At 41.0% G+C, this 22,134-nt stretch overlaps 1 protein-coding gene across 7 annotated transcripts in view; it reads left to right on the forward strand.

Moving 5' to 3' along the window:
• GTF2IRD1 (GTF2I repeat domain containing 1) overlaps positions 1–22,134 on the forward strand; it is a 147,041-nt gene that overhangs the window by 67,767 nt on the left and 57,140 nt on the right. For all 7 annotated transcript variants that reach the window (XM_087889386.1, XM_087889388.1, XM_034420832.3 and 4 more), the window contains 5 exons: positions 1,859–2,000; positions 7,054–7,200; positions 9,059–9,242; positions 13,361–13,671; positions 21,044–21,133. In XM_087889386.1, the coding sequence (XP_087745512.1) occupies positions 1,859–2,000; positions 7,054–7,200; positions 9,059–9,242; positions 13,361–13,671; positions 21,044–21,133 (874 nt within the window). The remainder of the gene's footprint in view (positions 1–1,858; positions 2,001–7,053; positions 7,201–9,058; positions 9,243–13,360; positions 13,672–21,043; positions 21,134–22,134) is intronic.

The following is a 22,134-nucleotide window of genomic DNA, read 5'->3' on the forward strand; positions in this document are numbered from 1 at the left end:
AATTTTTTCCCCTTTTAATCCCTCACAGTCTTCTAATTAAACAATTAAACACATTGTGATCATTACAACAGAGTATTGAATTTGGGACATGGCTAAAATTATGTTGAGAAGATCTAATAAATATATTTATTTAAAGTAGTCTTCACAGAGCCAGTGGTTGGATTCACATGTTGTGCTAAGACCTAACCATGATTTACTGAATGAATTGTAATTATCTGGCTTTTTGTGCATTAGAACCATTATATTAGTCACAGTCGTTAAGTTTATACAGCACGTTAAGCCAAACCAAAACAACATTATGGCTTAGCTTGATATGTGATTCAATTTCTTCATTTTAGAGATTGCATCAAACCAGGTTTTATGGCACCATAATTTAGAACTCAAGCAAAGTGTTTCCAACTGCTTCAGCAAATAATGCTTTTTAACCAATTTGTCTGCTTCTGTTTCATCCATTAGCATCTGTGGTTTCTGGTGCAGAGGACTCCAGAGGCAGAAAAGTGGACAATTTAGTTTTGTTCATTTGGGTGTCAAACCAAACTGCAATAACTTTGGCAGAAATTGTTGTGGTTTGCAAGTGCATTTAAAGCTAGGGGTTACAAAATGGTACTCCCATTTGTTGAGAATGCTCTTTGACATTGATTCTCAACCTTTTCTTCACTATGGACCCCCTTTAAATACTTTTTGTGGCCATGGACCATGGCCACAGACCCCCAAGGCAATTCAAGATTTAAATCATAACATTTCTTCAAGCCTTCATGGACCCCCTCGCAGCCATCGCAGCCCCCCAGGGTTTCATGGACCACAGTTTGAGAACCGCTGCCCTATGATATTTAGAGACCTCAACCTGCCCTCAAAAACAAGCCTAAATTATTGTCTAAATAATAATAATAAAGCTAATTTTGAGAGGTTTATACAGCACATATATAAAAGAATATTCTTAATGGCTTGTATTAAGACTGCATGTAAGAAATTCATTCTGGTATTTAGCTAATTTATTCATAACAGAGAATGATACCATTAAAGATTTCTTGTGATCAGCTTTTAAAAAGTGGGAAGGCTAATGCTGCACAAAATACTGCAAGCACTAGAACCTTGAATTTAAATACACAAGATTAGCAAACAGTGGAGCTCTTATGCATCTCCCCATGGCCAACTCTAGAGATGAACATAACTGCTGCATTTTGAAGTAAGTGCAGTCTTCATGGGCCTCCCCACATACAGTGTCATTCCAGTAGTCCAACTGGAATACATAGTGGAAGTACACAGTGGCAGGCATAACAGCTTTCAAATCCATTGTTAAAATATGCTGGTACAATGACACTGGAGAAATCCTGACATGATAGCAGTATTCCAATATTTAAGGGGCTGCCACAAAGAAGAGGGGGTGAAATTATTCTCCAAAGTACCAAAAGGCCAGACAAGAAACAATGGTTAGAAACTAATCAAGGAGAGAAGCAAACTGGAATTAAGGAGAAACTTCCTAACAGTGAAGACGATTAACCAGTGGAATAGCTTGCCTTCAAAAGTTGTGGGTGCTCCATCACTGGAGGGTTTTAAGAAGAGACCGGACAGCCACTTGTCTGAAATGGTATAGGGTCTCCTACTTGAGCAGAGGGCTGTACTAGAAGATCTCCAAGGTCCCTTCCATCTTCTCTTCTCTTCTCTTCTCTTCTCTTCTCTTCTCTTCTCTTCTCTTCTCTTCTCTTCTCTTCTCTTCTCTTCTCTTCTCTTCTCTCCTCTCCTCTCCTCTCCTCTCCTCTCCTCTCCTCTCCTCTCCTCTCCTCTCCTCTCCTCTTCCCATTCTAAAAACAAATTGAAATAACGACTCTTCCATTTTCTCTTCCGTCTCCTTCCCCAGTGCTCAGCGCTTTCTAAACTCAACACAGAGGTTGCTTGTGTTGCTGTCCACGATGAAAATACTTTTGTAGTTGGGACAGAAAAAGGGAGGCTGTTCATGAACACAAGGAAGGAGGTCCAGGCCGATTTCAAAAAGTTCTGCAGTAAGTATTCGCGTTGCCTTGGTAAAACCAGCAATTATGTAACCGGGTGCCAAATTCAGATGCACGTCAGGCTTAACTGCTTAGTTGCTGTCATTGACTTGTCTGATGGTTGTCCACTTGGATGTATCTGGTCAGGGGTGGCTATATGTCAGATTTGTGGGAGTTTCATTTTTTATTAACTAGTTTGATCTGTCAACTGGATCTTGGGGTGGCAAAATGAATGAGAGTAGCAGTATTAAAAACAGGGTGCTCAGCTATCTTGGCTTGATTCAGGAATTTGTTTTTTCAGCAATAGTATTTTGGCCACGTTCTCAAAAATATTTTCCTCCTTTTCTTTGTTTGGGGAGTGTTCTCTATGAGTGATTGTCTGGGGTAGGTAGAGAGAATGCTTTTAATTGTTGCCATTGTTAACAACTGGGTGTCACAATCCTTCTTATAGACTGCAGATCACCCAGAATTGTATCGGTCTATCTTTGAGGTAGAAAGAATTGGGTTTAGGGGCTCTGATTTGCTTTTTACTTTAAAACAGAAACAAAAACCCACTGTGGCCTGCAGGATTCCCTGGTTTAATGTGCTTCACTTTGTGACTGAATTAACCCATTTTCTAGTTTTACATAATATATTGAGCTATCAGCTAACTAATAATTAGAAGTAGAAATAGAAGCCAAGATTAACATTAATCAACCTTGGCGTGTTGATTATTTATTATTAATTATACCCTAAATAAGATGTAGGTCTAGAGCTATCTTTTGAACGATATTGTTCTTAGTGTTTTAGACTTTTTGCTTTCTATCCTTATTTTCCTAAATAGGATATGTAACCATCTTGGAGCATATTTTGATTGCAGCCATATAGAAACCCTGTAAAGAAATTTAATAGAGTAATAGACAAATAGCTTCTCCTTGGCTTTTACCTATTTTGACTAAGTGTGGTATCTAAGCACCGTTTGGTCTTGCACAACATGCTGTGCAATGAACAGAACCGGAGCTGACTTAATGTAGCATATTATGCAAGGCTTTTAACTGATTTGGTTAAGTACGTTGTACAAATAAGCTATTCAGTCTGACATGCCCAATGGGGTTGGATTACTGCATCCATTGATCCCATCCAGCAGAATTGTTCTGACTGAAAACCGAAGGGAAAGTAGATGGGCCTGTGTCAAATTCCCACAAATCACATCATGGCTTTTCTCAGTGAATGGACAAGGGATTCAGTGCAAGCTACCGTGATGTCATGTGCACATGTTATTACTTGCTCCTCCTTGTGGGAACTCATGCATGTGAGCCCAGCCCTAGACTGCGAGCTGGAGAGGGGAAATTAGGAGTATACTCCCTCCGTCATATATCTGACAGTCAGAATTAGCACTCTTCAAACCTTTAAAGTCAAAAATCTAAAATAGAGTTTCTTGTCCAATTTAGCAGCAACTTCTGAGATCCTAGACCAGAGATGGCTAACCTTTTTCTTGTCATGTGCCGAAAGTGTGTGCATGCATGCGCGACTGCGCGTGCCTGCACCCATAATGCAATGCACCCCCCTGCGCATGCGCACACAACCCCCCTATGCTCCCCCGGCGCCCGCACAGGCGCACGCTACCCCCCTGCCCCCATTTTGGGCCTAGCAGGCATCCCTGCAGCCTCCTGGGCCAAAAAATGGGCCGTGTTGGGGGCGTTGTACCCCCTGTGCTCCCCCACCCCCGCGCATGTGCCCCCCTCTGCGCATGCACACGTGTCTCCACATGCGCCCCGCTCCCCGCACATTCTGAAAATCAGCTAGCCAGCGGGAGGCACGCGTGCATGCGTGGAGGAGCTCAGCTGGGCAACGGCTTGCATGCCCGCAGAGAGGGCTCTGTGTGCCAGGTGTGGCACATGTGCCATAGGTTTGCCATCACAGTCCTAGACAATACACAGGCAGCCACAGGCAATGGAAAGCAATAAAAAAATCCCACAGATGTTCTACATTATATAAGCAAGTGGTTTTAAATGTGATAGGAGAACTGAAGGCAGGCGACACTGACCTTATGCTTGGGCTGGAAGGCAGGCTATCTCTTTTTTAACCTCTTTGGTGGTACTGCATGCAAATATATCAGTCTTGCTTGGCTGTCAAAATCAACATTGGTTGGATTATCTGAGGTGAAGCTGAGTGTGCTTCACCTAATACATTTTGTCCATAGTCTTATCCATTTGGGAGCATTCATAAAGAAGTTGGACTTCTTTTTCTTCTTGTTGGGACACATTGAAATTTTCTTCTGCTGCTTCGTTTTATATCCGCTTTAGGTTCCCAGTATTACAGACTAAAAGAGACTCCTTCTCAATTTGGCATTCTTCAGAAAGATTGGGCTACATTATAATTACAAGACACCTCCAAGCAGGGTGGATTTGATTTAAATCAAGTTGATTTAAATCACAATTTAAATCATGATTTAAATCACTAGTAAAAAGGCTTGATTTAAACCAACTCGATTTAAATCATAATTTTTAAAGAGCAACTGTCATCTCTGCTACTCCTTTGACCCACTGTTGACTCACCGATAGTCCCAGTGTTGCAGAATATACAGCCTCATGCTACATAACTAAGCTCCATTTCATGCTGAATAAACTAAATTATTTATGTATCTTAAATAGAAAACTATCTTACAATAGATTTTTACCCCAAAAGTTTTTTATTAAAATGAATTTGATAAAAATAAAAAAAAATCCAATTTAAATTAAAAAAATCCAATTTAAATTTAAAAAATCTGATTTTTTTGATTTTTTTAAAAAAATCATTGATTTTTATCCACCCTGCCTCCAAGTATCTTGTTTATTAGGATGAAATCTGTTGTTTTCCAATGTGTTTGGAGGACAGCTAGTTGGGGAAGCTGATGTAGATCCTGGATGTTAAGTCGTTTCACTTATCTTATCCTGACATTGTTGTCAGTAACAGAGGCAATGTTTAACAGTAATAGTGTTGTGAAGAAACAGTTATAATTTAAATGCTTCCATGGCTGTCATCTGTCTGATATTGTTACTGTTGCTTCTCATTTATATCTCTCGACTTAATCACATTTGTTCCTTAAGTAGATATAGATAGCTAGAATAGTCTTTGCATTTCTTGGTCTCATAAAAATTAGACTTCTAGGTCATTCAGTGAATGTGTCATCCTGGTTGTTTGAAGAGTCTTCTTATTAATTCATGATGTAATTAATTAGTTCACTTAACTGATACTTGATTGGGGATGCTACTGTATTGTTCCCGGTAGATTTATGTTCTTCTTTCTGTTTATATCACTGTATGTCAGTTGGAATTGTTTGATGAGACAGCCTAGAAATTACGAGTCTTCGAAAAATAAGGTGGTAAAGAAATATTGATGATGATTATGTGTCATCATGTCATTGTTGACTCTTTGCAGCCATGTAGACAGCACTATAGACTTAACAATAGAGCCAGGTCTTTGCATAATGTGTTGTAAGATAATGATAATTTCACCATGGTAATTTGTGCATTGAGTAAGAACACTGGAATGATTTCTTCTGTGATGGCAATCATTGTTTTCTTGGCTATGCATGATATTCTTAAAAGACTCTCTTGGTAATAAATGGATGAATGGAGGGATGGAGGAATGAACAGATAAATAAGATAAATTATACTCTGAGTTTCTAAATTAAAACCATGAGAGATAATTCAGAATAATGTCTGGAGTAGTTGGTATAATAATAGATGGTATCTTTCTCCCCTTTATACTGTAAGACTAGTGGTTTTAAAATAAAAGGAAGTTGAGAATCCTTGACAATAAATCACACACCTAAGCAAATTGTTATAGATTGGTTTTTTTTAAATAAAGTTCCTATATTATCATGAAATACTAGATTTTATATTTAATTATATTTTTCATGTGCAATTTATTTATTACCTTTTATGTATATTTATGTAATTATTAGTGTACTTTTGTGATCTGCTTAATCTTAGACAAATTCAAAATAATAATAGATCATCATGATACTATTGATGATGGTCAGTGCTATAACAATGTAATATGGGACAAGGAGAAAGACAGTATATTTCAATAAAGTGTATGTACTACCTGTATGGATGCACCAATATACAGATCTCTGAATCCAAAGATGCATTGTTTCCCATGACTGATGAAGAAAGTTTGGGTTATAAATACAGCCTCTCAGAGCTTTTCCAGGTTCATGAATAAGCAGCAATCTATATTGGCATGACATTTACAGTGCGTGTTGCCAATCCTTACATTGATTCTCTTGCCTCTATTTGAAACAGCTGCAGTCACCTGTCTTTCTCCAAGGTAATGGATGACAAAACCTATAGATCAGGGGTGTCAAACTCAAGGCCCGGGGGCTGGATCCAGCCCGTGGGGTACTTAGATCTGGCCTGCGGGGCCATCCTGGAAATAGCAAAGGACTGGCCTGCGGTGCTTCTGTCAGCAAAAATGGGCTCCTGAGCTCTGTTTTTGGCTGCCACGGCTTCCTGCCACCCTCTGCCAGTGAAAATGGAGCTTGGGAGAACCGGTCCCCTGAGGTAAACACAACCCTGATGCGGCCCTCAATGAAATCGAGTTTGACACCCCTGCTATAGATGAATCGGAAGACATAAATGGCCTGGTGCAGACAGATCATCATGGAGAAAATCTACCTATGATGTCTGGTCATGTTCATGTCTTGGTTTGGAATATGCCTTGAACTACAATTCCCAGTATGTCTCATTATTGAACTCCATTACCTGAGGCCAATGACTGTTGTAGTTCAGCAATATCGGAAGAGTCGAAGTTCCCCATGCTTGCTTTAAGGGGAGAATGTGGGAGAAAACCAACATGTAAATCAATTGGTAGGCAGATTCCAAGGATGGGGGTGGGATTGCGGATAGGCTTGGTGGTGATGTCACAGGGTATCATCCAATCTCATAGAATATTGAATAGGGGATTTTGTGTTTTGCATGTATATCCATCGTAAATAACAGCTCTGCCCTAAAACTGAAGAATTGTCTAATAATAACAACACAGCATCTCCTGATTTGCCATTTTTTCTCTCTATTTTTTGTTACCTCCCTGCCGGCAGGCGTCCAGCAGAGCAAAGAGCATGATCTGGACGGCCAGAAGAAGGCAAAAGATTTTGGTCGGACAATTCCTCGGATCTCCCCAGATCAGGGCTCAGATGTTTATCTCCTCAGGAAGATGGTAGAAGAAGTCTTTGATGTGCTTTATAGTAAGGAATAGCTTTGATTTCCCTTGGGAATTGGGTTTGCCAAGCGTTTTGGGAGACCTTTTGGCCAGTTCCCTACTTGTATGGCTGGGAGGATGGAAGTTCCAGAGGGTTGGATTTAACAGATGGGAGAACTAGCAAACCATTAGGCTGCCAGATAGTAACTGTTTCCTCTTAGGAAACTAATCCATTTAAGGCACTGTGATGACATCTTAACCTTTATTCAAAGAATGAATGAAGCAGTCCCAAGTCAAGAGGCTTTGTGGAAGGATGGAAACATCCAAACCTCTGGATATAGTTGAACTACAAATCCAAATATCCTTAGATGGCTAGAAGTTAAACATGCTACCTGAGAGTCCTGGGTGTTACTTTTTGTATTCACCTGAAGGCCACAGGTTAGGAAAGCTGATATAGAAAATAAGACAGCTACGAATGTTCCCACTTTGAGATCTTAAGGCCCTATATAGCAGCTTCATCATTTATTATTATTATCACTGCTACTACTCTTATTCCAATTATCCTACTGTTTTTACTGCTAGTATTTTTGCAGTTGATTAGTTTTATGCAGTATGCCATCCATCCAAGCATGAGGTGCCCTTATAAATCAAATAAGTAAGTAAATAAGTAAATAAATAAGCAAGCAAGCAAGCAAGCAAATAAGTAAGTAAGTAAGTAAGTAATTTTCTGAACAATCTATTTGATTGTTTTTCATTTCCTTTCTCTGTTCCCCAACCCCACTGATTGTAAACATTTATTGCATGTTGTGCCCTGTTTTTAGAAGTGAGGAGGGGTATACGTCTTTCTTTTGAAAAACTTAGTGAGCCCCCCAAAATTTCTGCTGTCTCTCTCTTTGTAGATAGACAGTGCCATTTTTATTGCATTCACATCCCCAATTGGAGGATAAGTCTGGTTGGTGCCAACTTTTGGCTGCAGCATAAGCCCTTTACCTGCAACTGGCACCTCTGCCTAAGTCTTGCTGCAGAGAATATATGCCTAAATCCAGAGCAGTGTTTCTCAATCTCACCAACTTTAAGCTGTGTGGACTTTAGTTCCAAGAATTCTCTAGCTATAATAAGCTGGCTGGGGAATTCTGGGAGTTGAAATCCACATAACCTAAAGTTGACAATGTCAAGAAACACTAATCCAGAGGAACTAAAAGCAGCTTTTCCCCACTTGGGTGTCGTCCAGATATGTAGACTTCAAATGCCAGAATTCTTAGCAATGGCAGTGCTGGCTGGGAGATTTTGGGATTCAAAATTGATGCATCTGGAGACCCCTGAGCAGGGTGGGCTGCTTGGCATTCTCAGGGGTTCAGGAGAACCTCTAGCTAAAATTCTGTGCAGTTTGGAAACCCCCCAAATCCCATTCCTGGCTGGCCCTGCCCGCCTCATCCCTCCCAGGAGTCCCCATGCGGCCCATTTTGGATGCAGGTAAGTGCAGGGTGCATGCGGAGGCTCTAGGAGGGTGGAAAACGGGCCTACTAGAAGTTCGGGAAGGCCTGTTTCTGGCCTCCAAAGGGCCTCCGGAGCCTGGGGAGGCTGTTTTCACCCTTCCAGAGGCTCAAGGAAAGCCTCCGGAGCCCGGGGAGGGCAAAAATGCCCCCTATGCCACATCCACTATGGCACGCCCACCCAGCAACCGGGCAGAGAACCCCTTGCTAAAATTTTTGAAGCCCACCCTTGCCCCTGAGGTTTGGGAAGGCTGTTTCAAACATTTGATGTACTGCTCTTTGGGTAGCTCAGCCCAAATCCTCTGTCATAGCAACAGCACAATGTGACAAAGAGACAGAACAAAGGGATGCCTTGTGGCCAGCTCTTGTTTAGATGTCTTTTAGAATTTATTGTTTTTCCACATTGTCCAGGTGAGGCCTTGGGGAAGAGCAGTGTGGTTCCACTGCCCTATGAGAAGTTCTTGAAAGAGCCTGGCTGGTTAACGGTGGTTGGGTTACCCGATGGACTCACGTTCAGGAAACCCATTGAATATGATGCAAAGTCCCTGATGGCCATATTAGAGCACAGCCACAACATGCGTTTCAGGATAAAAAGGTAAGAATGAGGTGTTTTGGATTTTTTTTTTCTCTTTCGGATTCCCTTGTATTTGGTCAGTGCCTCGCAGATCACATTGGTTGTACTAATCCATGGTAGAGGGATAAAAAATATTGACTTGCCATGACTGAAATCAGGAGTTACCATCACAAGAGCATATAAAAACTCAAAGTAGTAGTGCAAGATCGGAAGATGTGGAGAGACCTGGTCCCTAGGATTGCTAAAAGTTAGACACGATTGAATGGATAACATCATCATCATCGTCATCATCATCATCATCCCTTCTCCCCTGTTTTGGTGCAATTGTAAGGATAGGATTAGAATGTCTATGGAGATTCTCAGTCATCCAGGTCATGGTTGTCCCAAAGGTGTCTTTTTCAAGAGGCAACTGGACTTTCTGGTTTTTCTTTGAAGATGTTTTGCTTCTCATCAAAAGAAGCTTCTTCAGCTCCGACTGGGTGGTGGGGAATGGATGGATTTATATTCCTTGCAGATAGTTGGTCATTTCAATTGTTTCTAACTCTCCCAATTGTTTAATTTGAATTTGAATTTTAAATGGGGTATTTTAATTGTGGGCCAAATTGTTTAATATATTTTTAAATTGTTTTTAAACTTTGCATTCTATGTTTTTTTACTTTTGGCTGTTCACCGCCCTGAGTCCTTCGGGAGAAGGGCGGTATATAAATTTAAATATAAATAAATAAATAAATTTGCATTTTTTTTAGAGCAGAGGTCTTCAAACATGGCAGCTTTAAGGCTTGTGGACTTCAACTCTCAGAATTCTATGCTATATGCTATGCATAGCATATGCTATGCTATGCTGGCTGGAGAATTCTGGGAGTTGAAGTCCACAAGTCTTGAAGCTGCCAAGTTTGGGGACCTCTGTTTTAGAGAGTAGTGAACCTGATGACACAGATAAACCTCCAGGTGGCCTTAACGACTCTGTAAAAGACTGCTAATGACCAGCTGTCTGCAAGGAGTATAAATCCTTCCATTCCCCACCATCCAGTGGGAGCTGAAGGAGCTGTTTGGATGAGAACAGCTCTCATCCAAACAGCTTTCAAAGAAAAACCAAAAAGGCCAGTTGCCTCTTGAAGGAAAAAGCACCTTGGGGATAGGATTAGAACTTCTGGCTTTTGTTTTTCTATGACTCAAATCCACGTCAGCCAACTTATCTAAACTACAATGTTACATCTGACTTTCGTTTTCAAGCAGCTGAGATGTGATCTGAGGGTGAGCATTATTTCCATTAGTTCCTTATCATGGTCACCCTCTGGTTTCCATGGATTTAACTAATACCATGGATCTCCAAGAGGAAGGACCTCCTTGATTTGTTTGCTCTGGATCTTGTTCACTATTCTTTGGGAATTTCTGTATTATGGCTCTGCTGGAGGCAAAGGTTGGTTATGCCTTTTAATATCATTAACCACAATATGCAAGTGTAGCTAGTGGCTCATTTCACAAATAATATTAAACCATGATGTAGTTTTCATATTACTTACTGTTATATGCAGTTCAGGACTCTAGTTCACCAAATCCTGGCCTGTTTTAATGTATGAAAGCAGCCGGTGACTATTTCATGTGAACCCATAAAATTGGTCTTATGGAACAATCTATAATTAAATCAAATATCCTATTATGGTCCAAGGCCAACATAAACTGTAATACGTTGTGTGTGCACAGCCAGTGAGTCAGTAGGAGAAAGATATTTTATCTCAGGGCTGCAAAGGGGATTCTACCTGCTTCCAGTTGCTGGAATATAATCAAGGTATACACCGACAAAAGGTATTGAGCGTTCTTGAGTGATTGAGGCCAGCCATTGGCTGACCGTGACTGGGAAGGGATCTGGAAACATGCTGATGAAGTAGGAATCAGCAGTTCCAGGCTACAGAGATCCAATGTGTCAGCATAGATTAGGTGCTTTTCAAAGCCATCAGCCGAGCAGCCAGGTACCCATTGACTTTGGAAAGATGGGAGAGAAAAAAAAAGCCTACAATTTAAACCCTGGAGTTGAGACCTATATATAGGCTTTGACCTCTGCGTATTGCAGTAGGCAAATCTCCAGTCTAAATTCTTGTCAGCAATAAACTAATCTTGCCGAGTCATAGCCATGAGCCTCTGCTGAGAAAAGCAAGTCTGAATAAGGAGTTAAGTATCTGGAGAACCGAGATTTATAGCCACGGCTGATGAAAAGCCTGACAGAAGGGCTATAAATACTTCCTATTTCGGATGGAACTTTGCCTACTGAGCAACTGGATTGAGATTTCTGGTTCAATGCTACTTAAGAAGAAGGAAGTATAATGCCTTTTTTTCTGTCTTCACTCCCTTTCTTCCTTGTTTTTGCTGTCCGTCATTATAACATTCCTTCGTAATTTCATTTGCTGTCAGTCACCTCTTTGTTTCCTTTGCACCAGGAAATAAGGTGATAAAGTAAACGGGTTGAAAGATGAAAGTTGAAACATGGGTTGAAAGATGCCAATCCAGCTAGTTTCTTTTTGTGCCTTTTTCCAAATCATTCTCTTGGCCTGTCATTTATAGTTTAATTTTCAATATTTTCTCTATCTTCCACAACTGTCATTCCTTCATTAACATCTTTTAGACATTGAAATTGTAATTTGAGATATGTATATGTATATATGCACGCTTTCTCTCTCTCCCCCTCCCACACAAACACTTATGAATGTGTTTGTGCGTGTGTGTATAAATATATATCTTATGTTCTTAAAGAAGCAGACCTCCAAACTATCTCTCTCACCCACAATCTGGACTAGCAACACTCTCTCTGTATTATATATATGTGTGTGTGTGTGTGTGTAGTTAATATTTCGGGTTTCTTCCCGTGTAATTGTGGATATATCCCTAAAAGGGTAGAAGCGACGTTTCGACAGAATATATCCACAATTACACGGGAAGAAACCCGAAATATTAACTATACACACATATATACCCGTGAAAACTTACACAGATATATATATGTATGTATGTATGTATGTATGTATGTATGTATGTATGTATGTTTTTCTTTCTTTTTCGTAGGTTTTATGTGTATTTCTCTCTAGCCAGGTTCCACCTACGTAAACCAAGATATTATGCAGCCCTAGTTCAGTGAAATCACAATTCACTTGTTTCTGGGCTTTTTTTCTTTTCCTTCTGGCAGCCAGCAGACCTGCATAATATCTTGGTTTACGTAGGTGGAACCTGGCTAGAGAGAAATATACATATACATATATATATATTTTTTTTCTTACTTCTTCGTAGGATTTATGTGTGTTTTTCCTCTAGCCAGGTTTTTCCTACGTAACCAAGGTTTTTCGCCAGCCCTAGCTCAGTAGAATCACATCCAGAAGCCGAGAATCAAGTGGATGTGATTTTACTGAGCTAGGGCTGCAGAAAAACCTTGGTTACGTAGGAAAAACCTGGCTAGAGGAAAACATACACACACACACACACACACACACACACACACACACACACACACACACACAGTCTGCAGATTATGTCTGCTGAATATAACTCTGCATTGGCAACAGGTAAACACTCAGCTTCATTCAGTTGCCCAGACTTCACCCTGCAAGGGATTATGGGGTTATTAAAAGATGATGATACACACACACACACACACACACACACACACACACACACACACACACAGAGAGAGAGAGAGAGAGAGAGAGAGAGAGATACAGACACAGACACAAACACAGACACAGACACAGACACACAGAGATATGATATAGATATAGATTAAATATAGATATAGATATAGATATAGATATAGATTTATTATACAGAGAGAGTGTTGCTTGTCCAGATTGTGGGTGAGAGAGATAGTTTGGAGGTCTGCTTCTTTAAGAACATAAGAAGAGCTCAGCTAGATTAAGCCAAAACTCCACCCAGACCAGGATTTTGCTATCTTAGAATGGCCAACAAAATACCTCTTGGAAGTTCATAAACAGGACAGGAAGTCAGTTTTATTATATGTCTTTAGCAATTGGCTGATGTTCAACAACCTGTCTCTAAATTTACAGCATATTTTGATCCTCATTGTTGTATTAAATAGTTCATTCTACCAATTTTGGATAAACATGAAATTATGTGCAGTTTCCTCCTCTTCTTAGGCCACCCGAGGACTCTATCAGGGATCCCAACCCTTCTGTTGAGATGAACTCTTCTGCTCTCATCTCCAAGGGGAACCGAGAGCCGGGCCTTAATAATGTGCGCGTCAAGCAGGCCAATCAAGACACACTTCCTGGGATCACCACCAGCGGTTTCCTGTATGGCGTGTCGCTGCCCACACAGATTGCCATGGAGATAAAGCAGGAAGGTTCAGCCAGTCGGCATGGGATGAATGCAGTCGGCGACATGCTGAGGCCTCGTCCATCAGGAGAAGCGAAGGTGCCTTCGCCACAGGAGTTCGGTGACTGCTGTGGTAATGGCCTTCATGTTTGCTGACCCAGCAATGGCTGCCCCAAAGCTGGTGCAAAGGTGTTGGTGTAGCCTTGGAGTGAAATAGGAATTGTGTAATGATGGCTTTGATTGGATTTCTGATGAAGGTTTTGACAGGGTCATCCTTAAGTATTTGGTCAGCCAGGTGTGATTCCTGGAGGCTGGACATGATTAAAATATTACAGGTAGTCCTCACCTTAGGACCACAATTGAGCCCAAAATTTATGTTGTTAAGTGAGAAATTTGTGAAGTGAGTTTTGCCTCATTTTATGACTTTTTATTGCCACGGTTGTTAAATGAATCACTGCAGTTCTTAAATTATTAACAGGGTTGTTAAGTGAATTTCCCCTACTGGCTTTGCTTGTCAGAAGGTCGTAAAAGGGGATCATATGACCCTGGGACATTGCAACTGTCATAAATGTGAGTCAGTTGTCAAGCATCCAAATGTAAACCATGTGACCATGGGGATGCTGCAACGGTCATAAGGGTGAAAAATGGTCATAAGTCATTTTTTTCAGTGACGTTGTTACTTCGAATGGTCACTAAGCAAACGGTTGTAAGTCAAGAACTACCTGTAGTTGGGTTTTTATATTGTAGTGCTAGCCAAGGGTTAGGGATAGGCTTCATCTTCAAGTTCTAGGATCAGGTAGTCCTTGACTTACAACAGTTCATTTAGTGACCATTCAAAATTATAACGGAATTGAAAATGTGACTTACGACCGTTTTTCACACATACGACTTTTGCAGTATCCCCGTGTCATGTGATCAAAATTTGGACACTTGGCAACTGGTTCAGCTTTATGACGGTTGCAATGTCCAGGGATCATGTGATCACCTTTTGTAACCTTCTGACAACTGGGAAGCCAGTTTCACTTAACAACCGTGTTACCAACTTAACAACTGCAGCAGTTCCCTTAACAAATGTGGCAAGAAAAGTCGTAAAATGGGGCAAAAATCACTTAACAAATTTCTCACTTAGCAACATACCGGTACATTTTGGGCTCATGTTGGTCATAAGTTGAGGACTACCTATAGTTTATTAAGGATGCTTATTTTAGAGAAAGGGTGGAATGCCTCCTTGGACTTGAAAGAATGAAGTATTGATTCAATTTGCAATTATCTTTTTATTTACAAATGTTCTCGGGACATTCTCAAAAGAAAACACATCTTGTTTTCTGTCTCACAAGATGTATTAAGTTTTATAATGGACAACAATTCCCTTCCTCCCCCACCATCAAGGTAGTTGACCCAATCATTAGTGCTGTTGGAGCTGAAAATAGACTTTTTCATTCAGAGCTGAAGGTGATCATGAAAATAATTTGCATTTCCAGACATTATGAAAAGAGTAAATCAGGATTTTGCATACAGGAAAGTCAGTATCTAGGCAACGTGCACCATACCAGCATTCCTTTTGTGGTCTCCCAGAGCCTTTCCAGAGAGGGGAGGGCTAAAATTGTGGGATTTGGAGGTAGGTCGTAAAAGGCAAGGGGCCTTGCTCATACTTAAGACCAGGGATGAAATCCAGCAGGTTCTGACAGGTTCTGGAGAACCAGTAGCGGAAATTTTGAGCAGTTCGGAGAACTGGCAAATACCACCTCTGGCTGGCCCCAGAGTGGGGTGGGAATGGAGATTTTGCAATATCCTTCCTCCAGGAGTGGGGAGGGAATGGAGATTTTGCAGTATCCTTCCCCTGCCACGCCCAGCAACCACACCCACCAAGCCACGCCACACCCACAGAACCGGTAGTAAAACAATTTGGATTTCACCACTGCTTAAGACATCTGTTTCAACCTTGAAATCTCATGAGTGCCGTTCCCCAAATGGGCCCTGGACTGTCCTATTTTAGGAAAGTGGCAGTCAGTAATGATGTATGGGCCTGATGCCTGGGCCTGATGAGGATGGGCCTCATCCTCAGGTGAATAGACGTTGTACATTCCAGCAGTGTAACTTTTGTAGCATCTCCCAGAGTTCTCAAATATGTAGCCCTTGACTTACAACAGTTCATTCAGTGATGTTCGAAGTTACAACGGCACCGAAAAAGTGACTTACGACCATTTTTCACACGGCCATTGCAACATCCCCATGTCACGTGATCAAAATTCAGATGCTGGGAACTGGCATGTATTTATGACGCTTGCAGTGTCCCAGATTCATGTGATCACCTTTTGAGACCTTCTGATGGGCAAAGTCAATGGGGAAGCCAGATTCACTTTACAACTTTGTTACTATCTTAACAACTGCAGTGATTCACTTACCACTGTGGCAAGAAAGGTTGTATAATGGGGCAAAACTCACTTAACAACTGTCTCGCTTACTAACACAAATTTTGGGCTCCCTTCCAAACAAAGTTCCATTCTAATACATTTAGCAATGGTAATTGGGACCTGCAACTCAGTCATTAAATGAAGCAGTCACTAAGTGAATGTGCAACTGTTCTTATAATCTTCCTTTATCTTTCCTTCACTTTACAGACCTATGAAGATTGTAAATATTGGTCATAAAGTTACTTTTTCATCAGTGTCATAACTGTGAACTGTCGCTAATTGGATTGGGCTAAGTCTAGCATATTTGTGTGTGTGTCTGTGTTTATTTATTTATTTATTTTTAAATTTATATTGCCGCCTATTCGCCCATGGCGACCCAAGGCGGCTTACAGAATATAAAAACCACATTTAAAAACAATAAAAGAAAGATCAAATAAATTAATATAGTAATAAAATAATAATAAAATCACTCCCCAACCCCCACCCCCTGTCCCGGCAACAGCAGATCACACAAGCCATTTAATGGACTCCATCCCACTCTGGGCTCCCCAGGCCTGCTGGCAGAACCAGGTCTTTAGCGCCTTCTGGAAGAGTATTAGAGTGGGGGCCGTTCTAATCTCTGGGGGAATGATGATCCAGAGAGAGGGAGCTACCATATTGCTTCTCACAGTGGCCTGTCAGATGTCTCAAAGGTCCAAACAAGAGGAGACAGTGACATACATGCTCTTCACTCACTCTTCTTCCCCTCGAAATATGCTGCCCCTAATCTGAATGTAACATTGAGTCTTCATGACCAGTTGACCCCCCCCCCATGAATTTATCCGATCCCCTTTTAAAACCATTTAAGTAAGTAATCACCACCATGTCTGGGGACAATTCAGTTCTCAAGTTCATTATGCATTAAGTGAAAAAGAGGTTGCTTTTTTCTATTTTAAATGTCCTCCTAGTTAGCTTTATTGAATATGTCCAGGTACTAATGTTTTGAGCAGTGGTGGGCTGCTGCTGGTTATAACAACCGGATCGTCCGGAACCGAAAATGTGAGCACACGCATGCATGCGGCATCAAAACCCCGGCAATTATATAGGACGTGGTGCGTGGGGCAGGTGCGCGGGGCCAGCCGCTGGTTGGAACTACTGGTACGCCTGAACTGGCCCGAACCGGCAGCAGCCCACCACTGGTTTTGAGAGGGGAGGAAAAAACTTCTTCCTCATCCATTTTCTCCTGGCCATTCATGATTTTATACACATTTTATATTTCAGTCACATTCAACCTTTTTCCTTGGTAGAGTCCCAAATGTGTCTTCTCATAAGGAAAGTGAGAATCACTTTACATTTACTTAAATTGAATTGCATTCGACATTTGGTTGGCCATTCACTCAGTCTGAAGAGATCCTCATAGACCTCTTCACTGTCACTCTGAATAATTCAGTAGTATCTGCAACCTTTACCACCTCACGGCTTGCCCTGAAGTCAAGAGTTATTTATTGAAAAGTACCAGTCCCAGTGCAGGTGCTTAAGAAATTCTATTTCTTACATGCCTCCATGGAGAGAACTTCCCATTTAGTCATACATTCTTTTTTCTGTTTTTCAACCACTTAACAAAAGTGGTTTGTTAACAAAAAGACAAGTTTTCGTATTCTGTAACTCTAACATTACTCAAGCACTTTTGACCATGACAGTTTTTTGATAAAAGTCATGTAAACAGGTACAAGCATTATTTCAAAACAGAAGAAACCTATACTAATTTTTAAATAAAACTGTAGCTTTTGTAACTAGTCTTTACCTATGAATTATAGGTAATCCCCAAGTTACGAGCATTCCTTTAGTGAACGTTTGAAGTTACGCGATAAACATCCCCTAGTGTTTGTGAATAAGTCCGGAAACTATGAAACTTGCAACACCACAGCAGTAGTTCACTGTTATGAACAACTGTAGAGGCTTGGCAACATTCGTCCTGAATGTTGCCGGCCAAAATGGAGTTTCCGAGGGGCGGAACGTTCTGTTTAGGCCTCCACAGGCCTTCCCCAGCACATTGCAGGCTGAAATGGTGCTTCTGAGGAGCAGATCCATGGGTCGGGAAGACCTTGGATGGTCTTAGGCAGGTGGCTTATTCCATCACTAGGGTCCCCATAGCCTTACCCACCCTGAAATACCTCATGTGCACTTAAGGAGCCTCGCATTTGATTAGCAAATGCGTGGGCAAAAGGAGGGAGTGATCCCGTTCAAGGTATGAGATTCACTCCCACAAATCCTCGGGTTATGAATGGAATGGGCAGGCTCCATTATATTCGTAACGTGAGCAGTACTTGTACATCTTTTAATGGAACCTCTTTGCAGCGTTTGAAGTATCCTATGGTCTCATGACCACAATTTGCAATGTTTTTTCCTATTTCTGATCTTTACTTCCAGTTTCCAGCAGAAAATGCCCATTGGGGAAAATGGATTTACTTAATGACCGCAGAGTTCACTTAACCACTGCAAGAAATGTAAAAGCAGATCTGGTCACATGATGCCTTGACTTAGGACTGTGATTATGGATTCATTTATAGTCGTAAGTCAATAACTGCTTATACAGCTACTCCTCGACTTACAACAGTTTGTTTAGTGACCAAAGTTACAATAGCACTGAAAAAAGTGAGTTAAGACCGTTTTTCACGGTTACGACCTTTGCAGCATCCCCATGATCATGCAATCAAAATTCAGATGCTTGGCAACTGTTTTACATTTATGACCATTGCTGTGTGCTAGGGGGTCATGTGATCAGCATTTGCGATCTTCTGACAAGCAAAGTCAATGGGAGAGCCAGATTCACTTAACAACCGTGTTACTAATTTAACAACAACTGTAACAAATGTGGCAAGAAAAGTCGTAAAATGGGGCAAAACTTAACAGTTAACAAATGTCTCACTTAACAGCAAATTTTAGGCTTAATTGTGGTCGTAAGTCAAGGACTACCTGTACTATAATTTATCTGTGTCAGTGGGGTTCCCTTTACACAGTTCTGAGAATGGATCTCGTCTCATGTTCCTCTTAACATACAGCTGCATCTCTAAAACAGGTCAAACCAGACCACACGGTCTTAGCAGTTTGTACTACTTGCTAACTGTGTAGGATTATCCCTGTTTAAAAATGTACCTCTGGAGGGCACATCCACAGTTATTATATTACATGTAGTCCTCGACTTACAAACACAATTGAGCCCAAAGGGTCTGTTGCTAAGCGGGACATTTGTTAAATGAATTTTGCCCTATTTTACAACCTTTCTTGCCACAGTTCTTAAGTGAATCACTGCAGATGTTAGTAAGGCAGTTGTTAAGCGAATCTAGCTTCCCCATTGACTTGGCTTGTTAGAAGCGAGTCAGAAGTTGTCAGCACAACCTCAGGACACTGCAACCATCATACATATGAGTCAGTTGTCAAGAGTCTGAATTTTGATGACATCATCATGGGGTTGCTGCAACGGTCTGTGAAAAATGCTCATAACTCACTTTTTTCAGTGCTGTTGTAACTTTAAACCAGTGGTGAAATCTAAAATTTGTTACTACCGGTTCGGCGAAGAGGTTGTAAAAAAATGCTTTCAAAAGGCTCTGATGATCCCAGCTGAGTTGTCTGATCAGCAGAGGCTTTTTTTCTTTTAAAAGCCTCTGTCGATCAGGCAACTCAGCTGGGATCATCAGAGGCTTTTAAAACCATTTTTTCTACAACCTCTGAAGAGGTTGTAGAAAAAATGCTTTTAAAAATTTTAAAAAAAGCCCCTGATAATTGTGCGGCTCAGCTGGGCATGGGTGGGAGGGGGCAGGGATTTTTGCTACCGGTTTTCCGAACCACCCACCTCCATCGCTACCGGATCAGGCGATCCGGTCTGAACTGGGAGCATTTCACCCCTGCTTTGAACGGTCCCTAAATGAACACTCTGAGACATGAAATTCACAAATACCATAATTTAAAGTAATCTGACACCAAAGCTTCCCCAGATCCCCAATTTCAGCTCTGTCCCCTCTTTATCAAATGGTTGATCCTCTCTGCAGCAAACCTAGGACCAGGCCATGGTTTTAGGCCATGGACCCAGGCTCACTGGTCCACAAACCATTTTCTAGTATTTAAAGCAGTGTTTCTGAAACTTAGCAGCTTTATGATTTGTGGACTTCAAATCTCACTGAAGAATTCTGGGGGTTGAAGTCCCCACATTTTAAAGTGACCAAGGTTGGGAAACACTTCTGTAGAGTATTGTTTTATTTCTGTGTCAGAAGCACCAAGGCGCTTCTGTGATGAAAGGATCAGCCGGTGACATCACCATTACCTGGGGGACACCCAGGTGGGGATTCCTTTTATGTCCCTGTTAAGTTGCCTACTGAAGTGGTACCCATCTATCTACTTGTGGCTTTCACACTGTTGGGCCGGAAGGAGCTGGAGTGAGTGACGGAAGCTTACCACATCACGTGGCAGCAACCGGGTCTCAAATGCGAGCCTGCTTATTGTCAGCCCAGTATCCTAGCCACATGAGCCACTGCTCTCCATGCAAGGGCATGTTTAAGTCAAACTACAGATAGTCCTTGTTTAGCAAACTGCCTTTTACAGCAACCATTTGCAGTTACGATGGTGAGGGAAAAGTAACTGTGCAAACAATGCTTGTATTTACAACTTCCCAGATCTGAACAGCAGGGGAAAACTGAAATAAGATCATAAGCACAATCGCAGTTTAACTTAGCGACCACTTTGCTTAATGACAGAGTTGCCAGTCCCAATTGTGGTCACTAAACGAGGATTAGCTGTACAATAAAGTTGAATGTATTGCCTGTAATCAAGAAACTGCTTGAGGATGCTATGAAGTGATACCGCATTTTCTTTGTAAGCGAAGTTGTCACAACTCATCTTTACACATGCGTGATTAAAGTGAAGTGCATATAGTTCAGGATGAATAATTTCTTGGTTGTTGGTAAACTGTAGCATTTACTTTGCCTTTTCTTAATCAATGTAGCTTCTTTGTAGAATATCCCAGAATCTTCTTTTCCTTTGCTCATGGTTTTTTTTCCCCCCTCATCCTCCCCTCCAGCAATCTCATGTTGCTTTCCTTTCTTTTTTTGTGTCCAGGACAGAAATCTATCCTTCCCGGTGGTCCACTCATCCAAAATGTCCATTCCTCCAAACGCATCCTTTTCTCCATAGTCCACAACAAATCAGGTAAGGCTGCATTCTCTGATCCTAAAGAACTGCACCAAAATTTTACAGGTGAGTATGAATTCAGGTTATAGAGCTCTTTCATAGAAGACCTCTATCGCAAAAAAAAAAAAAAAAAGCTGTTAGAAAAACAACATTAAATAATGTGACTAAAACATATGAAGAACGGTTGCAGGAACTGAGTATGTCTAGTTGAATGAAAAGACTAGGCGAGACATGATAGCAGTGTTCCAATATCTCAGGGGCTGCCACAAAGAAGAGGGAGTCAAGCTATTCTCCAAAGCACCTGAGGGCAAGACAAGAAGCAATGGGTGGAAACTAATCAAGGAGAGAAGCAATCTAGAACTAAGGAGAAATTTCCTGACAATTAGAACAATTAATCAGTGGAACAACTTGCTTCCAGAAGTTACGAATGCTTCAATACTGGAAGCTTTTAAGAAGATGTTGGATAACCATTTGTCTGAAGTGGTGTAGGGCTTCCTGCCTGGGCAGGGGGTTGGACTAGAAAACCTCCAAGGTCCCTTCCAAGTCTGTTATTCTATTCTAACGGGGGGAAGGAAAATAAAGGCATAAGTGGTTGATCATAGATCTGGGATTACAGATAAATGAACGAAGTAACAGGTTTAAATTTTATTTATTTATTTATTTATTATTCAAACTTCTATACCGCCCTTCTCCTTTCGGACTCAGGGCGGTGAACAGCCAAAATAAAAACATTTATACATAAAGTTACAGTTAAAAATAGATTTAAAATAATTAAATAAATTTGGCCCGTAATTTAAAATTTATCAATTTAAAATCCGTATCAAATTTTAAAACCAACCATAAAATCAAGACAGACCGGCTAACTGAAAAATAAGTTTTTAAATGATAGAAAGAACAAGTTTGGATGAATGTTAAAAATCATTATAACAATAGCAGTTTGGCAATGGAAGCAGTCCTTCAGGGAAGTGGTGTATTACTTACTAACTAAAGGTAGTCCTTAACTTACGATCACAACTGGG

Source organism: Pantherophis guttatus, chromosome 1, assembly GCF_059756535.1.
Source record: "Pantherophis guttatus breed Tessera chromosome 1, ASM5975653v1, whole genome shotgun sequence".
Classification (NCBI taxonomy): Eukaryota; Metazoa; Chordata; class Lepidosauria; order Squamata; family Colubridae; genus Pantherophis; species Pantherophis guttatus.